The 21312-nt window shown below is 38.2% G+C and overlaps 1 protein-coding gene across 2 annotated transcripts in view; it reads right to left on the minus strand.

Annotated features, from left to right (window-relative positions):
- LOC128698055 (trypsin-1) overlaps window positions 1-21312 on the minus strand; it is a 65827-nt gene that overhangs the window by 3282 nt on the left and 41233 nt on the right. The window contains exons 2-6 of one of the 2 annotated variants that reach the window (XM_070097510.1): window positions 19585-20305; window positions 8534-15986; window positions 7794-7980; window positions 1663-1780; window positions 258-417 (exon numbers count right to left, since the gene is read on the minus strand). In XM_070097510.1, the coding sequence (XP_069953611.1) occupies window positions 258-417; window positions 1663-1780; window positions 7794-7924 (409 nt within the window). In that variant the 5' untranslated portion in view covers window positions 7925-7980; window positions 8534-15986; window positions 19585-20305. Of the gene's footprint in view, window positions 1-257; window positions 418-1662; window positions 1781-7793; window positions 15987-19584; window positions 20306-21312 lie in introns of both variants that reach the window. The other variant, XM_053790117.2, reaches the window with a different exon arrangement.

Consider the following 21312-nt stretch of genomic DNA (forward strand, 5'->3'; position numbering starts at 1 on the left):
GTTTTTTCTTTTGGGCCACCCTGCCTCGGTGGGATACGGCCGGTGTGTTGAAAGAAAGAAAGAAAGGGTTTGTCAGAATGTTACCCCCATCTTAAATCAAGCAGCACCTGTATATAAAAACAGCAAAAACAATAAAAACTGTCATATACATGTAAAAGAGGTAAGCCTGGGAAATGAGGGATAATCAAGTTTTAACAACGAATTAATCCAGGCTAAACAAAAGAGATGTGTGTCACGTGAAGCTTGGGGAGGCATACCATTAGAAGCCTCATCGGTCATGCCCCATCCAGCAACGGTGACATTAAGGGCATCAGTGACACCATCAGTGTTGAGGTCAGGAAGACATACAGGTTGAACATACTTGTTCCAGAGAGCATCCTCAACCAGCTCCAGAAGTGCTATGTCGTTGATGTAGCGCTGCAACACACCAACCTTCTTCAGTCTCAAACAATAACTACATCAAGTAATTATCTCATTCAACTTAAAACAATGCCTATATCAAGAAACAATCTTAAATCTTCATGTCAATCCTAAAACCAAAATTTTATTGTAAAACATTTTTTGGGGCAATTAATTTTTCTAATCCTTTTTATTTCACAATGAAATACTAGCTAACACAAGTAAATTAAAATAAAGTAAAACTTTACACACTAAATTACTATTTGGTATTGTTGAAAGAGTACCTCTAGGTTGTTGCCAGAATTTTTGTTTTCCTCCAGTTTCAAGTTTATTTTATTTATAAAATGAGAAGGCCTCATCCAATCGGCTTGTAATTTACAATGCTGGTGTACTGCAACTAGGGCAAGGTTCATGCAATTATTCATATGTGCAGGTGTCCTATGGTTAATGTTTTATAGCCCCAAAAAACAAACATGGAATGGGCGGGGATTGGACCCATAGTGTATCCTAAAACTCAGCAGCTGCTGAAGAGGATCCCAGAAGGGGACTGAAATATGTATACAGATCAATTAATCTTCTGAGTGTGTCTCCATGTGGGTTATTATTAAGCACTGACATGTTCATTACACTTTAGTTATCCACATACATGTAATGCTTATTGCCCTTGTAGTCTTAAGCTTGCCCAAAATGCTCTGTATAACCATGAGCTTTCTACATGCATTCAACTGTCACTCATTTCTATATAAACAACATTATTTTTTTTTTCAACAAACCGGCCATATCCCACCAAGGCAGGGTGGCCCAACAAGAAAAACGAAAGTTTCTCTTTTTAAATTTAGTAATTTATACAGGAGAAGGGATTACTAGGCCCTTGCTTCTGGCATTTTAGTTGTCTCTTACAACATGCATGGCTTACGGAGGAAGAATTCTGTTCCACTTCCCCATGGAGATAAGAGGAAATAAATAAGAACAAGAACTAGAAAGAAAATAGAAGAAAGCCCAGAGGGGTGTGTATATATACACTTGTACATGTATGTGTAGTGTGGCCTAAGTGTAAGTAGAAGTAGCAAGACGTACCTGAAATCTTGCATGTTTATGAGACAGAAAAAAAGACACCAGCAATCCTACCATCATGTAAAACAATTACAGGTATCCATTTCGTTTTTCTTTTTGGGCCACCCTGCCTTGGTGGGATATAGCCGGTTTATTGAAAAAAAAAAAAATCAAAGTGTAAATAAACTTGAATTTGAATCTTGAGTTAACCTTGGAGAACTCAGAGTGGGAGATGATTTCTTTGACTCGTAGCACTTGTCTGTGTCCATTATTAGGGGAACTGAGGTCATGTTCTCCAGCCACAGCAACCACATACTTAGCACTGTTCCTGTTGACATCAACACAAGTCACAAATTGTTAACACAGGTCAGACAAAAGAAGAGAACAATTAAAATTCAAGACAGATCAAGAAAAGATGCTAAGACTTTTTTTTTTTTTCAACAAGTCGGCCGTCTCCCACCGAGGCAGGGTGACCCAAAAAGAGAAAGAAAATCCCCAAAAAGAAAATACTTTCAGCATCATTCAACACTTTCACCACACTCACACATTATCACTGTTTTTGCAGAGGTGCTCAGAATACAACAGTTTAGAAGCATACACATATAAAGATACACAACATATCCCTCCAAACTGCCAATATCCCAAACCCCTCCTTTAAAGTGCAGGCATTGTACTTCCCATTTCCAGGACTCAAGTCCGACTATATGAAAATAACCGGTTTCCCTGAATCCCTTCACTAAATATTACCCTGCTCACACTCCAACAGATCGTCAGGTCCCAAGTACCATTCGTCTCCATTCACTCCTATCTAACACGCTCGTGCACGCTTGCTGGAAGTCCAAGCCTCTTGCCCACAAAACCTCCTTTACCCCCTCTCTCCAACCCTTTCGAGGACGACCCCTACCCCACCTTCCTTCCCCTATAGATTTATATGCTTTCCATGTCATTCTACTTTGATCCATTCTCTCTAAATGACCAAACCACCTCAACAACCCCTCTTCTGCTCTCTGACTAATACTTTTATTAACTCCACACCTTTTCCTAATTTCCACACTCCGAATTTTCTGCATAATATTTACACCACACATTGCCCTTAAACAGGACATCTCCACTGCCTCCAACCATCTCCTCGCTGCTGCATTTACCACCCAAGCTTCACACCCATATAAGAGTGTTGGTACTACTATACTTTCATACATTCCCTTCTTTGCCTCCATAGATAACGTTTTTTGACTCCACATATACCTCAACGCACCACTCACCTTTTTTCCCTCATCAATTCTATGATTAACCTCATCCTTCATAAATCCATCCGCTGACACGTCAACTCCCAATTATCTGAAAACATTCACTTCTTCCATACTCCTCCTCCCCAATTTGATATCCAATTTTTCTTTATCTAAATCATTTGATACCCTCATCACCTTACTCTATTCTATGTTCATTTTCAACTACCTTTACACACATTCCCAAACTCATCCACTAACCTTTGCAATTTTTCTTTAGAATCTCCCATAAGCACAGTATCATCAGCAAAAAGTAACTGTGTCAATTCCCATTCTGAATTTGATTCCCCAAAATTTAATCCCACCCCTCTCCCGAACACCCTAGCATTTACTTCCTTTACAACCCCATCTATAAATATATTAAACAACCATGGTGACATTACACATCCCTGTCTAAGACCTACTTTTACTGGAAAGTAGTCTCCCTCTCTTCTACACACCCTAACCTGAGCCTCACTAACCTCATAAAAACTCTTTACAGCATTTAATAACTTACCACCTATTCCATATACTTGCAACATCTGCCACATTGCTCCTCTATCCACTCTATCATATGCCTTTTCTAAATCCATAAATGCAATAAAAACTTCCCTACCTTTATCTAAATACTGTTCACATATATGCTTCAATGTAAACACTTGATCTACACATTCCCTACCCACTCTGAAACCTCCTTGCTCATCCGCAATCCTACATTCTGTCTTACCTCTAATTCTTTCAATTATAACCCTACCGTACACTTTTCCTGGTATACTCAGTAAACTTATTCCTCTATAATTTTTACAGTCTCTTTTGTCCCCTTTCCCTTTATATAAAGGGACTATACATGCTCTCTGCCAATCCCTAGGTACCTTCCCCTCTTTCATACATTTATTAAACAAAAGTACCAACCACTCCAACACTATATCCCCCCCCTGCTTTTAACATTTCTGTCATGATCCCATCAGTTCCAGCTGCTTTACCCCCTTTCATTCTACGTAATGCCTCACGTACCTCCCCCACACTTACATTCTGCTCTTCTTCACTCCTAAAAGATGGTATACCTCCCTGACCAGTGCATGAAATTACTGCCTCTCTTTCTTCCTTAACATTTAAAAGTTCCTCAAAATATTCTCGCCATCTACCTAATACCTCCATCTCCCCATCTACTAACTCCCCTACTCTGTTTTTAACTGACAAATCCATACTTTCCCTAGGCTTTCTTAACTTGTTTAACTCACTCCAAAACTTTTTCTTATTTTCATTAAAATTTCTTGGCAGTGCCTCTCCCACTCTATCATCTGCTCTCCTTTTGCACTCTCTCACCACTCTCTTTACCTTTCTTTTACTCTCCATATACTCTGCTCTTCTTATAACACTTCTGCTTTGTAAAAACTTCTCATAAGCTACCTTTTTCTCTTTTATCACACCCTTTACTTCATCATTCTACCAATCACTCCTCTTTCCTCCTGCCCCCACCCTCCTATAACCACAAACTTCTGCCCCACATTCTAATACTGCATTTTTAAAACTATTCCAACCCTCTTCAACTGCCCCACTACTCATCTTTGCACTAGCCCACCTTTCTGCCAATAGTCGCTTATATCTCACTCGAACTTCCTCCTCCTTTAGTTTATACACTTTCACCTCCCTCTTACTTGTTGTTGCCACCTTCCTCTTTTCCCATCTACCTCTTACTCTTACTGTAGCTACAACTAAATAATGATCCGATATATCAGTTGCCCCTCTATAAACATGTACATCCTGGAGCCTACCCATCAACCTTTTATCCACCAATACATAATCTAATAAACTACTTTCATTACGTGCTACATCATACCTTGTATATTTATTTATCCTCTTTTTCATAAAATATGTATTACTTATTACCAAATCTCTTTCTACACATAGCTCAATTTAAGGCTCCCCATTTACATTTACCCCTGGCACCCCAAATTTACCTACTACTCCCTCCATAACATTTTTACCCACTTTAGCATTGAAATCCCCAACCACCATTACTCTCACACTTGATTCAAAACTCCCCACGCATTCACTCAACATTTCCCAAAATCTCTCTCTCTCCTCTACACTTCTCTCTTCTCCAGGTGCATACACGCTTATTATAACCCACTTTTCACATCCAATCTTTATTTTACTCCACATAATCCTTGAATTAATACATTTATAGTCCCTCTTTTCCTGCCATAGCTTATCCTTCAACATTATTGCTACTCCTTCTTTAGCTCTAACTCTATTTGAAACCCCTGACCTAATCCCATTTATTCCTCTTCATTGAAACTCTCCCACCCCCTTCAGCTTTGTTTCACTTAAAGCCAGGACATCCAGTTTCTTCTCATTCATAACATCCACAATCATCTCTTTATTATTATTATTATTATTATTATTATCATCAGTCTAGATATTAAAGTTACTGTATGCAGTATGTATTATTCTATTTACTACTGATATATTATTTATGGATGTGTAATGTCACCATGGTTAACATATTTATAGATGGGGCTGCAAAAGCAAATGCTAGGGTGTTGGGGAGAGGGGTGGGATTAAATTCTGAGTAATCAAATACAAAATGGGAGTTGCTACAGTTACTTTTTGCTTGTGATACTGTGCTTTTGGGAGATTCTAAAGAGAAGTTTGGGAGGGTGTGTAAAGGTAGAAATTTGAAAGTAAACATAGATAAGAGTGAATATCAAAATGGTATACAATACCGACAGGTTGGTAGGTAAGACACATAGGCAACAGTTAGGCAACTTTATTCCGACTATCGAACAGAACTCTTCTCCAGGTTGAGGGACTGACAACCTCCAATCTACGACTACAAGGGTGATGGACTGATTACATCGTCTTCACATCTTTACTGCTCCTGCCTACTTTCTGTACTTTGACTGAAGAAGCCTACTGTGTAGGCGAAACGTTTCGGAATAAAGTTGCCTAACTGTTCCCTGTGTGTCTTACCTACCAACCTGTCGGTATTGTATACCATTTTGATATTCACTCTGTCACACACTGCAACACAATGGCATCTAGGTACAGAAGAGAAAACTCCTTGGACAACTTTTTCAAGTGAGAACTGTTTGATCTGAGAGGGACGTGACCTTTCAGTGGCTACATTCTCACTACTACTACTCTGCACCTCTCCTTCCGACAGTATATAAAAGTCTCCACACTGTCGCTTGATCTTCAGATAGCTCCAGGCTATCGAACAGAACTCTTATCAAGGCTGAGGGACTGACAACCTCCAATCTACAAGGATGATGGACTGATTACATCGTTTTTGCATTTCTACTGCTCCTGCCTACTTTCTGTACTTCAACTGAAGAAGCCTACTATGTAGGCAAAATGTTTCGGAATAAAGTTGCCTAACTGTTGCCTATGTGTCTTACCTACCATAGATAAAAGTAAGGTGATCAGGGCATCAAATGACTTAGATAAAGAAAAAAATGGATATCACATTGAAGGGAGGGAGTATGGAAGAGGTGAATGTGTTCAGATATTTGGGAGTAGACTTGTCAGCGGATGGGTTTATGAAGGATGAAGTAAACCATAGAAATGATGAAGAAAAAAAGGTGGGTGGTACAGTGAAATATCTGTGGAGACAAAAAACATTATCCATGGAGGCAAAGAAGGGAATGTTTGAGAGTACGTATAGTGGTACCAACACTCTTATATGAGTGTGAAGCATGGGTTGTAAATGCTACAGCGAGGAGGAGGCTGGAGGCAGTGGAGATGTCTTGTCTAAGAGCAATGTGTGGTGTAAATATCATGCAGAGAATTCGTAGTGTGGGAATCAGGAGGAGGTGTGGAGTTACTAAAAGTATTGTTCAGAGGGCTGAGGAGGGATTGTTGAGGCGGCTTGGTCATTTAGAGAGGATGGAGCAAAATAGGATGACTTGGAGGGTGTATAAATCTGTAGTGGAGGGGAGGACGTGCTGGAGTTGTCCTAGGAAAGGATGGAGGGAGAGGGTAATAGGGGTTTTGTGTGCAAGGGGGTTGGACATGCAGCATGCATGTGTGAGCATATTAGATAGGAGTGAATGGCGATGAATGTTTTTTGGAACTTGACGAGCTGTTGGAGTGTGAACAGGGTAATACTTTGTGAAGGGATCCAGGGAAATTGGTTAGACAGATTCGAGTCCTGGAGAAGAGAAGTACAATGCTTGCTCTTTAGAGGAGGGGTTTGGGATATTTGCTGTTTGGAGTGACATCTGAACTGTCATATTTGCACGCCATTGCAAAGAGAGTGATTATGTGTGAATGATGGTGAAACTGTTTTTTCTTTTTAATGGGTCACCCTGCCTCGGTGGAAGACAGCCAGTGTATTGAAAGAAAAAATTATTATCTATATACAATGTTTACTATTTTTAATATATGTACTAAAAATGTGTTATTACAAAGCATATATATTGGAGAATAGAAGGTGAGGTTAAGAGGGAAAATTTATAGGCAAAAGCGGTGAACAAGAAGTTTATCTGCATTCACAGTGAGCATAAGAGATAAAGTTACAAGTGTGCTCAAAAAAGATGCAGTGGAAACATATTTCTGGCCATTGACTTTTTTCCATACATAATTTAATTACAGCCTCTCCTCACTTAACGACATACTGTTATAAATGGTACAAAGGTGACATTAAAACAATATCAAAGATGGCTGACACAAACCCACTACCCTTATGGTATGCTCCTTGCTTATCGACAAATTTATTTACCGATGTGGTCTTAGGAACAGAACTCCGTTGCTAAGTGAGGAGAGGCTGTACTTGAATTGCCATTAAACTCTTATTCCCAGACATCCATACTTACTATTGTGCTTAACACAAATACAAACCCTGACCTAAAGCTTCTCTTACAAAGCTGTAGCAAAATTCCCAATACAAAAAATAAATATGTCTCTGATAACCATCGAGTTCAAGACAACCTGATAACCTGATTCAAAACTTCAAAAATAAAAGGCCTAAAAATATAGAACTATCTATCATTAGATTCAAAACTTTACTATCTGCCAACTGCTAAGAAAATACTGTTTAAAAATCTAAATTACACAAAAATGAGGTCATACCTATGGACACAGTGTGCAGCAGTGAGAACGAAGCGCTGGTGTATGAGAGCTCCACCACAGTAATGACCACCAGTGGCGCCTGCTACCCTGATGGAGACAAGCCATGGGAACTCTCCAGGGCTGGCATCCATTCCACCCTTGATCCTGCCCACCCTGAGCTGTGCTCGGCCGCATGGCACTCCTGCCACTGTAACCCCAGAACATTGGGTAAGCTCGCTCACCACCACCACCAAGCTGCATAATACTACAACTCTACATTCTATCTCAAACAGCTTATTTACCTTAAAATTATGTTTTATTTCTACTATTAATATATATAGTATGCACACACACACACGTATACATACACACATGTACACGAAATATTTATTTTATAATTAAGTTTATAATATACTCTGACATTAAGAACTCTTAACATTAATATATCATTGTCAAATGAATGAGATATGCCTTAACCAAATATGTTAATGTCCAAACTGAAGAAACAAACACCCTAAGTAATGCAATAACTAACTTTTCCCTCCCTGCTCAGGGAGAACAATCACATATTTAAGAACAAAAAATTATGCAGTTTTATGAATATAGCAAAGAAATGTAATATTTAAGGTAATTTTGAAAAGGGGATAGGCATGGAAGAAATATATTGCTCTAGGCTCAATGCAAATACATTAAATTTAATCCCAATAAGGTATTTTAATAATGAATTAAAAAGAAAAACAAACAAAAAAAAAAATGCTCACCTTTGTATGAAGCGTTGCACTTACAGGAGGAGGAGTTGAGCTTTCATGTCTGGCTGCATAGACTTCAGTTATTCCAGTCATGGAGGGTTGAAGAGCAGTGTGTGAGCCTAGCATTGCACACCCTAGTATTATAGGTACAAGTCTAGTGCTGGACCAGCTATTGTGGACAGGAGTCTAGTAATGATTAAGTAATGTTAATAGAAGCTTAATAATAGATACAATACTGTGTAAAGGAGCCTAGTAATAGGTAAGGTATTGTAGAGAAACCTAGTACTGGACCATGTAATGTATTTGTCAGAAATCTATTTATGAATTATACTATGGTACAGTACCAATACTAAATTGTGGATTACTTAGTGTCAAAAGCCTAGCTTGGGAGGATGAAAATAAGCTTTAAGAGAGCAGTGATGACCAAAAAAGTCATTCAGCACCCTATGTAACAAAATGTACTTCACTCATGCACATGTACATACACATACTGCAACTTACACTATTCTCCCACCCAGGGAGAGGGGCAAGGGGAAAGCTGCAGCATCCAAAATTCCATCAGCTTCCCCAAAGCCCCTCAAATATAAAAAATAATAATAATGCTGCTGCTTCAAGCCAAGTCCCCTAGCCAATCTTCCAACTAGCTTGCCACTCACGAGCCCCTCCTATATACAACTTCTGGAGTTGTCCCTCCTCCCACCCCAAAGTAAGAGTTAAGACATGGATGCTAATATTAAGTCTGCTAAAATTTCTGAGGTCCCAATAGCTACCCGGGTAAATTAAAAAAAAAAAAACTAAAGCAAAAGAGACCCAAGATGCGAACAGACCAGTAGCCAGCTGCAGCAGACCAGTAGCCAGCTGCAGCAGGCCTCTCCAAGATACTGTCCTCAACCAACCTACCTTTCATACACCTTTGATGGGTTTTGAGAGTTTTCTGACTCCTGCAACCTGGCCCTGGGCCAAGCTTATCTAGTACCTTCCTAATCAGCCAAGTTGCTGCTGCTGGCAACCAGCAGGCCCACATATCCATCAAGCCTGGTTTATCTGAGACTTGACTGAAGTATAGAACTTGCTGAGTTTCCTTTTGAAGACTTCTCCACTTGTTCTGGCAGTGTGTTTGGTATTTTCTGGTAAGATATTAAACAGTCTAGGCCCACAGATGTTGAAACAATAATCTCTTATTATACCCACAGTGCCTCAATATTATTTTGTAAAGGAAGTACTAAACTCATAAAAATTATACAGCACACAGGGAATGGCAGACAATGCGATTTGATCCAAGGAAGTGGAAAGCAGAACCACTTTCCAGGCTCAAGAACCCTTCTTTTGCATTCCTTTGAATGGCCAATAAGTTATAACTTATACGAATGTACATCATAAAAGTGTTAATAAAGCACAGTGTAACATTTGTTAAATGCTTTGTAAATTACATTATTGTACTGCTGCTCCTTGTAAATTGTGTAATGACTTAACAAGGCTCCTCTAGAACAAAACATTGCCAAAATATAATGTCACAATAGTTGCGCTTGTGTCCTTTTACCTAACATGTGTATTGTGCAATAAGTGACCTTTTTAGTGACTGATATTTAATCAAAAGAGAGAGAGATAGAGAGAAACAGAAAGAGAAAGAAAAAGAGAAAAAGAAAGAACAAGAGAAAGAAAAAGAGAAAAAGAAAGAACAAGAGAAAGAAAGAGAAAAAGAAATAGAAAAAAGAAGGAGAAAGAAAAAGAAAAAGAAATTAAAAAACAGAAAGAGAAAGTAAAAGAGAAAGAGAAACAAAAAGAAAGAAATGAGCCGAGCTCATGATGTAGAAGTACATGAGGAGACCCCTGGCCTCAATGATGTACGTAGTTCTATGTGACAGCCACTTCAAGGGTTAAATACAAGTACTTGTATCAGGAAGGCCACACTACAATGCTTCCCCCTCTTACATACAAACACCATGAAGGCCATACACTACTATGTTTCCCAACCTTAAAAAAAAAAAATATCAAGCTACACACTACCACGTTTCCCTACCTTATATACAAATACAGTATCAGGAAGGCCAGCCACTACCATGTTTTCCCTCCCTCGAATACAAGTATCAGTAAGGCCAAACACTACCTTGTTTAACCTGTTAGATAAATGCCACCTTTAACATACATTTATACAGTAAAAGATTCAGCTTGGTAGGTTACACTATATGTGTAACAACTGGATACTGTTTCTAAGTAACTCTCCCAAGTTTACCTAAATACTTTTACTCATTTCAAAGTTTTTCAAATTCCTCCAATGTATATTTTTCAAAGTTCTAAGATTCCTCTATAAAATGAGTCTAAAGTATTAAATCTGAAATTATGATTTATTATGAAATATTAAGCTGCCAAGGGATTCTGTAAATGATATTTATCTTTTAGTCATATACCAACTGAACAGTGGATTTGGCAGTAATTTTAAGTGAAGTTATTTATTACAAGGCAAACTGACACTTTGAATTTGTATTTAAATTCTGCCTTGGCTTCATAGTTGATTAATTCCTCAATTGTGTGACTGACCTGCTGAAAGTAACTGATTGTCTTATCCAGTCTCCTGAAGCTGTTGACTTTTCAGTGAATATTTACTACTTACCAAGATTTCATTATTCATAATGACCCTTTTACTTACCAACATCTTGACTGGCCCTCCTTAGTAGATAGACTGATACTAAGTGGCTGATTTGTCTGATGACAGACTGACTGGCTGGTTGACTGACTGGATGACTGACTATGTGGTAATGTACAATATTTGAAGACTGCCTGACTGGCTGGTTGTTGGACCATATACTTACGTAATGCTTGACCAAAACTTCTCATTATTTATGGTCACACCTACAATTTTATTAACATTTAGGTGGCAACATGAATAGTCAGTTTGACTCATGAACTAATATCATAAGTAACTCTTTTTCATTGCCTTCCTGACTGAAATTATTCATCAAATGGCACAATTCTGACTGAAAAACCGTGTGTTCAACTTAGTGACTCATTTTTAAAATACCTTAGCTTATTTTAAGTGAACTTCCATGTGGTTGACTGCTGCTGTCACACACTGCTGACTTTCTGTACTTTAGCTTACCTGTTGCTGATAATATATTTCCAGTGTGACTTGGCTATTTCCTCTAATGACTAGTTATCCATGCCTTGCCAATGGAAAAAACTGACTGAAGAACTCAAGAATTTATTATCAAATTTGTGCCTCTTTATGTGATAGATGTCTTCCAGACCCATATTACTCTACTAAACTCAGTCAGGCCATTAAGACTTAAATTCCACATCATAAGACCTATAGTATATTTTGTGAACAACACCAATCACATGCAATGAATGTATGTTGCACTTACAGAAATACTTATAGAAATGGGACATCACAAAGTGAACCTTTATTAACCAGGGTAAACCTGACTCGCCATCAAACTTATTTTGCTAAGCATTTCCAGTTACTTAAAAGAATTATTTGATGTGTCTAATTTTAAATTTAAGTGAGAGATCCATAAATTTTAAAGATTTTATTTATTTTATCATTATGCTTGAACTCAACTATTTCTCATTAATATTGGAAACTACTTGCATTTTGGTTATTTTTATTCATTTAGTTATATTTTTATGCACCATGTAAAGTGCATATACAGGTATGTAGCTAGAAATTTATTTCCATTAATCATGTGAAGTGCATTTGTGTGACAGCCAAGAAAATAATTTTTTATGCATTTGCTGTTTTCTTTGCACCATTCCACAAGAGTAAGTACTTATGTGACCCACCTGGCAGCCAGAGTGAGAAATATTCCCACATTTGAACTCCCAATTAGCAGCACCCAGAAGACTCATCTATACAACAAATTAGCAGCTTATATCATTTGTAACACTATATAAGACACTATAACAAAAGATGACATACAAATCACAAAATGGGTGGGATTTTAACCCGTGGTAAAGGAGTCTTAAAGCTCACATGCCAGTGTGCTATCCCCTGGTCTATACCTCACTCATTCTGCGATTCATTTGCAATTGTGTTATTATGATTTTCTGAATCATGACTGATACATTGTTGCATATAGAATACAGTATGTATATATTAAATGAATAAAGAAAAAAATAATTGTCTTTAGATAGAAAAATGATGGTGCATCATTCTTTTGACAACCCTGTCACATTTTCACTTTGTGCTTGCACTTTATAGTACAATCATGTTCCATTCAATTCTGTATAATATTGAAATTTTGCTGAATTATCTTGGTAACATTACTGATAAAAATTATAGCTGATTATAAGTGACAAAGCAAGCAGCCAGAATATTGTTCATCTATTGGCAAGACTCAGACATTACTTACCTTCTGAAACATAACACTTTAAGCTTGAACTAGATAGTTTTGATAAGTTTTGGTCCATGGCAATTTGTCTGAACTGTGGCAAAAATTCAAAAAAATCTCTCATTCATGAAATCTCTCTTATTATGTAATAAAACTATAATCATGGAAACTCTACTTATTTATTATTTTTCCAATGAGGGAAAATCCAATAAAGAAAAGAGAATGATGCAGTTCTTTGACACATTCACATACGTACTATGAGAGATTTTTCTGAGGCCTATGTTAGAAGTGGTCATCTTGAGCCCCAGTCAATAAGAGACCAGGTCCGTCTCGCACTGCCTGTAAACTTCAGGAGAGAGAGGTCAGTCATGGTACATGGCAACAGCTCATATATGACATATGGCAATAGGCCACACATAGTACAGTATATGGCAATAACAATACAAATTTTCAAATAGGAGAAAAATACATGTGTCTATTTTGCCTAACTTCTAAGCATTAATGTGTAAGTGTATGTGTATGTATGTGTGTGAATGTGTGCATGTGTGTGCAGGCATGCATGCATACAGGTGTATGCATTGTGTGTGTGGGGGGGGGGGGGAGGTGTGATCTATCCTCCAACAGTGAGTAGATTATAAAATTGATCCAGATATCCAAGAATCTGTCAACATTTTTGAAGACTTGATTAAATAATAATTAATTCCACAATATGCTTCTAGGTACAATTATCTGATTCAAATATTAGTACTGTATGTAATTATCAAAAAGTTTATTATGGTCATAGTCACACATAAGAGAGAACACAGCTCAACTTCCACTGTCCCTTTTTGTCTTCATCCACATATTTAAACTTACACACTTCTCTTACATATACATCTCCCCAGACACTGCTTGGATGGCACACACAATAAACCCTCAAAATTGTGAATGCATGTGCCCGAGTGCATGTCTTTTATACAGGTATGCACAACATCTGTGTTGTACCTGTATACACCATCCAATATTACCATAAACTCAGTTAATTAATGGGAGTAGTGGTAGCTGCAGTGTTGGTAGTGACATTTGTTTAGCGAAAGTGGTAATAACAGTGGTAGTGTAATAGCCACAACAACAGTAATACTATAGGTCGGCCATCACTAATCCGGCATCAGTGTGCTGGATTACTGAGTGGTTAGGCTAGAAAACACTTAATTAACCTACCAATAGAGACTCTTTCTGCTATATCTTCCTCATTTTCATCCCTGCTTTCTCCTCCACTGGCTTGCTGCTGTGGATGTACAACTACCTGCACAATTTCTGAGTCAGTATAATGATGAAATTTGAAATTATGCTAGCCAAAGTTAGTGTCAGATTACTGATGGAAACGGATAACTGATTGCCGGATTAGTGATGGCCGACCTGTAGTAGAGTCTATGATATTGTGATATTTGAAGTAGTAATGGTAGTAGCTGTGGTAGCATTAATAGTAGTACTGGAGTGGTTTTGTTATTAGCAGAAATATTAGTGGTAGTGGTAACAGTAATAGTAACTGAGGTTGTCTTAGAAGTGTAGTTGTCATACACAAGTAACCCGCATGTATGAGACTTGGACCGTTAACTTGTCATGTAAGTAATTAGTGGTCCAAGTCAGGCTGAAATGTACATCATCATAAGTATCAGTCTCCCGTGTGCACCATACCTAAAAAGAAAAACAAAAGTTTCTCTTTTTAAATTTAGTAATGTATACAGGGGAAGGGGTTACTAACCTCTTGCTCCCGGCATTTGAGTCGCCTCTTATGACACACATGGCTTACAGAGGAAGAATTCTGTCCTACTTCCCCATGGAGATAAGAGGAAATAAACAAGAACTAATAAGAAAATAGAACAAAACCCATAGAGGTGTTTATATATACATGTATACTTGTACATGCATGTGTAGCGTGATCTAATGCAGCAAAACATACCTGAAATCTTGCATGTTTATGAGACAGAAAAAAAGACACCAGCAATTCTACCATCATGTAAAACAATTACAGATTTCTGTCTCACACTCACTTGGCAGGACGGTAGTACCTCCCTGGGTGGTTGCTGTCTACCAACCATGTTAGATAGGAGTGAATGGAAACGAATGTTTTTTGGGATTTCACAAGCTGCTGGAGTGTGAGCAGGGTAATATTTTGTGAAAGGATTCGGGGAAACTGGGTTAACCGGGCTCGAGTCCTGGAAATGGGAAGTACAATGCCTGCACTTTAAAGGAGAGGGTTGGGATATTGGTAGTTTGGAGGGACATTAAACTGTCGTATCTGAGCATCTCTGCAAAGACAGTAATTGTGTATGATTGATGGTGAAAGTGTTGAATGATGATGAAAGTTTTTTCTTTCTTTTTGGGTTACCCTGTCTCAGTGGGAAATGGTTGATGTGTTAAAAGTACACACACACACATACACACACGTGTAACATATATAGTGAAAGTTCAATAATAGTAGTATGGTGTAACATATATATTGAATGATGAATCACAGTACTGTAGCATGATGTCATATACATAGTGAAGAATTAATAGTACTGTGTAATATATATATACAGTCAAGATTAATTAAGCAGTATAGTGTAACATATACAAAATGAAACATAAATAATAATACATAGTATGGTGCAACATAAAAGGAGGTTTAATAAGTCCAGTGGACCCCCGAGTTTCGTGAGCCTCGCGCTTTGTGAATTTTGACTTTTGGCAACTTTTTTCACCAAAATAAAGCCTCGCGGTTCGTGATTTCCTTCGTGATTTGTCCGTCGTACAGAATGTGTCCGTGCTGCTGGGAGTGGCCGGGCATACACAAAGGCTCCCACACTGCATTCAGGAGTCAGTGTGGCATTGTTTGTGGATGAGTGACCATCACCACACACGTTCATATGATACATTTCAAAATAATCAATTCTTTATTGGGCTTGCAACTGCTAAATAAGCCACCATGGGCCCAAAGATAGCTTTTAGTGTCAGCTTGTTGGTACAGAAGAAAAGAAACACGATAGAATAAAACAAAAAGTTTGTAGAAAAATCCGAAAGTGGTGGTGGTAGAAGGTGGTAGTGGCTGTGATGGTGGTAGAGGGTGGTAGAGGGTAGAGCTGCAAGAGCTCTCTTTATGGAAGGGGATTCCTCTTTTTTTTTTTTTTTTTATTATCACACTGGCCGATTCCCACCAAGGCAGGGTGGCCCGAAAAAGAAAAACTTTCACCATCATTCACTCCATCACTGTCTTGCCAGAAGGGTGCTTTACACTACAGTTTTTAAACTGCAACATTAACACCCCTCCTTCAGAGTGCAGGCACTGTACTTCCCATCTCCAGGACTCAAGTCCGGCCTGCCGGTTTCCCTGAATCCCTTCATAAATGTTACTTTGCTCACACTCCAACAGCACGTCAAGTATTAAAAACCATTTGTCTCCATTCACTCCTATCAAACACGCTCACGCATGCCTGCTGGAAGTCCAAGCCCCTCGCACACAAAACCTCCTTTACCCCCTCCCTCCAACCCTTCCTAGGCCGACCCCTACCCCGCCTTCCTTCCACTACAGACTGATACACTCTTGAAGTCATTCTGTTTCGCTCCATTCTCTCTACATGTCCGAACCACCTCAACAACCCTTCCTCAGCCCTCTGGACAACAGTTTTGGTAATCCCGCACCTCCTCCTAACTTCCAAACTACGAATTCTCTGCATTATATTCACACCACACATTGCCCTCAGACATGACATCTCCACTGCCTCCAGCCTTCTCCTTGCTGCAACATTCATCACCCACGCTTCACACCCATATAAGAGCGTTGGTAAAACTATACTCTCATACATTCCCCTCTTTGCCTCCAAGGACAAAGTTCTTTGTCTCCACAGACTCCTAAGTGCACCACTCACTCTTTTTCCCTCATCAATTCTATGATTCACCTCATCTTTCATAGACCCATCCGCTGACACGTCCACTCCCAAATATCTGAATACGTTCACCTCCTCCATACTCTCTCCCTCCAATCTGATATTCAATCTTTCATCACCTAATCTTTTTGTTATCCTCATAACCTTACTCTTTCCTGTATTCACCTTTAATTTTCTTCTTTTGCACACCCTTCCAAATTCATCCACCAATCTCTGCAACTTCTCTTCAGAATCTCCCAAGAGCACAGTGTCATCAGCAAAGAGCAGCTGTGACAACTCCCACTTTGTGTGTGATTCTTTATCTTTTAACTCCACGCCTCTTGCCAAGACCCTCGCATTTACTTCTCTTACAACCCCATCTATAAATATATTAAACAACCACGGTGACATCACACATCCTTGTCTTAGGCCTACTTTTACTGGGAAAAAATTTCACTCTTTCCTACATACTCTAACTTGAGCCTCACTATCCTCGTAAAAACTCTTCACTGCTTTCAGTAACCTACCTCCTACACCATACACTTGCAACATCTGCCACATTGCCCCCCTATCCACCCTGTCATACGCCTTTTCCAAATCCATAAATGCCACAAAGACCTCTTTAGCCTTATCTAAATACTGTTCACTTATATGTTTCACTGTAAACACCTGGTCCACACACCCCCTACCTTTCCTAAAGCCTCCTTGTTCATCTGCTATCCTATTCTCCGTCTTACTCTTAATTCTTTCAATTATAACTCTACCATACACTTTACCAGGTACACTCAACAGACTTATCCCCCTATAATTTTTGCACTCTCTTTTATCCCCTTTGCCTTTATACAAAGGAACTATGCATGCTCTCTGCCAATCCCTAGGTACCTTACCCTCTTCCATACATTTATTAAATAATTGCACCAACCACTCCAAAACTATATCCCCACCTGCTTTTAACATTTCTATCTTTATCCCATCAATCCCGGCTGCCTTACCCCCTTTCATTTTACCTACTGCCTCACGAATTTCCCCCACACTCACAACTGGCTCTTCCTCACTCCTACAAGATGTTATTCCTCCTTGCCCTATACACGAAATCACAGCTTCCCTATCTTCATCAACATTTAACAATTCCTCAAAATATTCCCTCCATCTTCCCAATACCTCTAACTCTCCATTTAATAACTCTCCTCTCCTATTTTTAACTGACAAATCCATTTGTTCTCTAGGCTTTCTTAACTTGTTAATCTCACTCCAAAACTTTTTCTTATTTTCAACAAAATTTGTTGATAACATCTCACCCACTCTCTCATTTGCTCTCTTTTTACATTGCTTCACCACTCTCTTAACTTCTCTCTTTTTCTCCATATACTCTTCCCTTCTTGCATCACTTCTACTTTGTAAAAACTTCTCATATGCTAACTTTTTCTCCCTTACTACTCTCTTTACATCATCATTCCACCAATCGCTCCTCTTCCCTCCTGCACCCACTTTCCTGTAACCACAAACTTCTGCTGAACACTCTAACACTACATTTTTAAACCTACCCCATACCTCTTCGACCCCATTGCCTATGCTCTCATTAGCCCATCTATCCTCCAATAGCTGTTTATATCTTACCCTAACTGCCTCCTCTTTTAGTTTATAAACCTTCACCTCTCTCTTCCCTGATGCTTCTATTCTCCTTGTATCCCATCTACCTTTTACTCTCAGTGTAGCTACAACTAGAAAGTGATCTGATATATCTGTGGCCCCTCTATAAACATGTACATCCTGAAGTCTACTCAACAGTCTTTTATCTACCAATACATAATCCAACAAACTACTGTCATTTCGCCCTACATCATATCGTGTATACTTATTTATCCTCTTTTTCTTAAAATATGTATTACCTATAACTAAACCCCTTTCTATACAAAGTTCAATCAAAGGGCTCCCATTATCATTTACACCTGGCACCCCAAACTTACCTACCACACCCTCTCTAAAAGTTTCTCCTACTTTAGCATTCAAGTCCCCTACCACAATTACTCTTTCACTTGGTTCAAAGGCTCCTATACATTCACTTAACATCTCCCAAAATCTCTCTCTCTCCTCTGCATTCCTCTCTTCTCCAGGTGCATACACGCTTATTATGACCCACTTCTCGCATCCAACCTTTACTTTAATCCACATAATTCTTGAATTTACACATTCATATTCTCTTTTCTCCTTCCATAACTGATCATTTAACATTACTGCTACCCCTTCCTTTGCTCTAACTCTCTCAGATACTCCAGATTTAATCCCATTTATTTCCCCCCACTGAAACTCTCCTACCCCCTTCAGCTTTGTTTCGCTTAGGGCCAGGACATCCAACTTCTTTTCATTCATAACATCAGCAATCATCTGTTTCTTGTCATCCGCACTACATCCACGCACATTTAAGCAACCCAGTTTTATAAAGTTTTTCTTCTTCTCTTTTTTAGTAATTGTATACAGGAGAAGGGGTTACTAGCCCATTGCTCCCGGCATTTTAGTCGCCTCATACGACACGCATGGCTTACGGAGGAAAGATTCTTTTCCACTTCCCCATGGACAATAGAAGAAATAAAAAAGAACAAGAGCTATTTAGAAAAAGGAGAAAAACCTAGATGTATGTATATATATATATGCATGTGCGTGTCTGTGAAGTGTGACCAAAGTGTAAGTAGGAGTAGCAAGATATCCCTGTTATCTTAGCGTGTTTATGAGACAGAAAAAGAAACCAGCAATCCTACCATCATGCAAAACAGTTACAGGTTTTTGTTTCACAGTCATCTGGCAGGATGGTAGTACTTCCCTGGGTGGTTGCTGTCTACCAACCTACTACCTTTATGGAAGGAAATTCCCCTTCCAAACAATAGTGTAACTTCTCCATCCTCTTCCCTCCTCCCGTCTTCCATACACTAACAAAAGTCTTCAATAAAGGTACGTGTGATGTTATTATTGTTTTATTCTTGATTTCTCATTCTTTTCTGTATTTAAATCTATATTTAATCTATAAAAAGATTAACTTTTGTTAATACTTTTGGGTGTCTGGAATGGATTAATTGGATTTACAATTATTTCTTATGGGGAAAATGGTTTTGACATTCGTGAATTCCAACTTTCGGCAGACTCTGGAACAGAATAATCATGAAACACAGGGGTCCACTGTAGTATAGTGTAACATACATAGTGAAGATGAATGCACACGTTTAATGCTGTATCTTTCTACAGTTGCTAGACTCGTTACCAAATAAAGATTCCATTTATTGTTTATTTTATTGTATTAATATATTTTTCACTAATTTTATAATGTGTTTGAATTTATGAAAATAGTGTTATTTTTCAAAAGATTATTACCAGTGTCTTGACATAACTTTATAATAATGATTTTCTAACAATTATGTATTAAAAGTTGAATAAAATGCCTTATAAAGAACTAAGTCACTATAAATATAAGTGAACAAAAATTATGTCAGGCCTTACCACTGTTTTGTGTAAACTAAATTATGGCAGTTGCAGAGAACTAAAGTAATGCATCTGGCATAATACCTCCACACTCTTACCTGTAAAACATATATTGTTATTATTACAATGAAAATTAAGCACTAAACCCACAAAGATCATGTAAAAGATATAGTGAATAATATGAGAGAAAACAAAGCTTGAATATACATGTATACATCAATTGTACATGGAACTCTTAAGTTAATATACAATGAGAGTTTATTTTAATACCTATTTTTCAGACTAGATTACTCTTAATAGATGGAGGTTGTTCTATTGTATTAACAGAGTACTGGAAACTATTTGTTACCCAATGATTTAAACATGTTCTGTTTTAAAATTATATTACAAATTTACATAGTCAGTACCAATTCTCATTCATATTTCATAAATCATAATCACAATACAAGTAAAATTAGTCAAAATCTATTTTTTCACATTACACAATTTGTGTCTATAAAACATACACTGTCACTGCTTAGGAGTGTGAGCAAATTTAGATAAAAAGAGAAAGAGCTCCACCATTTATGTAGAAAAAGTGGAAAAGTGACCACTGCTTAGAAAAACTCCCAACGTCCACCCGAAACATCTTGCTACTGGGAGATTTCAACTTGAGAAACCTAAAATGGAGGAATGTAGCAAATAATGATTTAGCAGAGATCACCCCAGTAGGCAGCTCAGATGAAAATTCACACACACAAAGAGCTATAAAATCTCTGCACCAATTCACCTTAAACCAGCAAATGATAAGAACCAACAAGACTGGAAAATACACTGGACCTCATCTTCACTAACAATGAAGATCTGATACAGAATATAACCATATCAAAGACAATACACACTCAGATCATAACATAACAGAGGTACAGACATGTATGTGCAAGGCTCCTGACAGCCAAAATGTGATCAGTTATGAGGGTGCCTACACCAAATTCAACTTCGATAACAAAAACATACAGTGGAAACAAGTCAACCATGTCCTAAATGAAACAAGCTGGGAAGATATCCTAAACAATACAGATCCAAACCTTTGCCTGGAAAGAATTAACTCTATGGCACTTTCCTT

The sequence above is a fragment of the Cherax quadricarinatus genome, chromosome 58, assembly GCF_038502225.1.
Source record: "Cherax quadricarinatus isolate ZL_2023a chromosome 58, ASM3850222v1, whole genome shotgun sequence".
In the NCBI taxonomy this organism is placed as follows: domain Eukaryota; kingdom Metazoa; phylum Arthropoda; class Malacostraca; order Decapoda; family Parastacidae; genus Cherax; species Cherax quadricarinatus.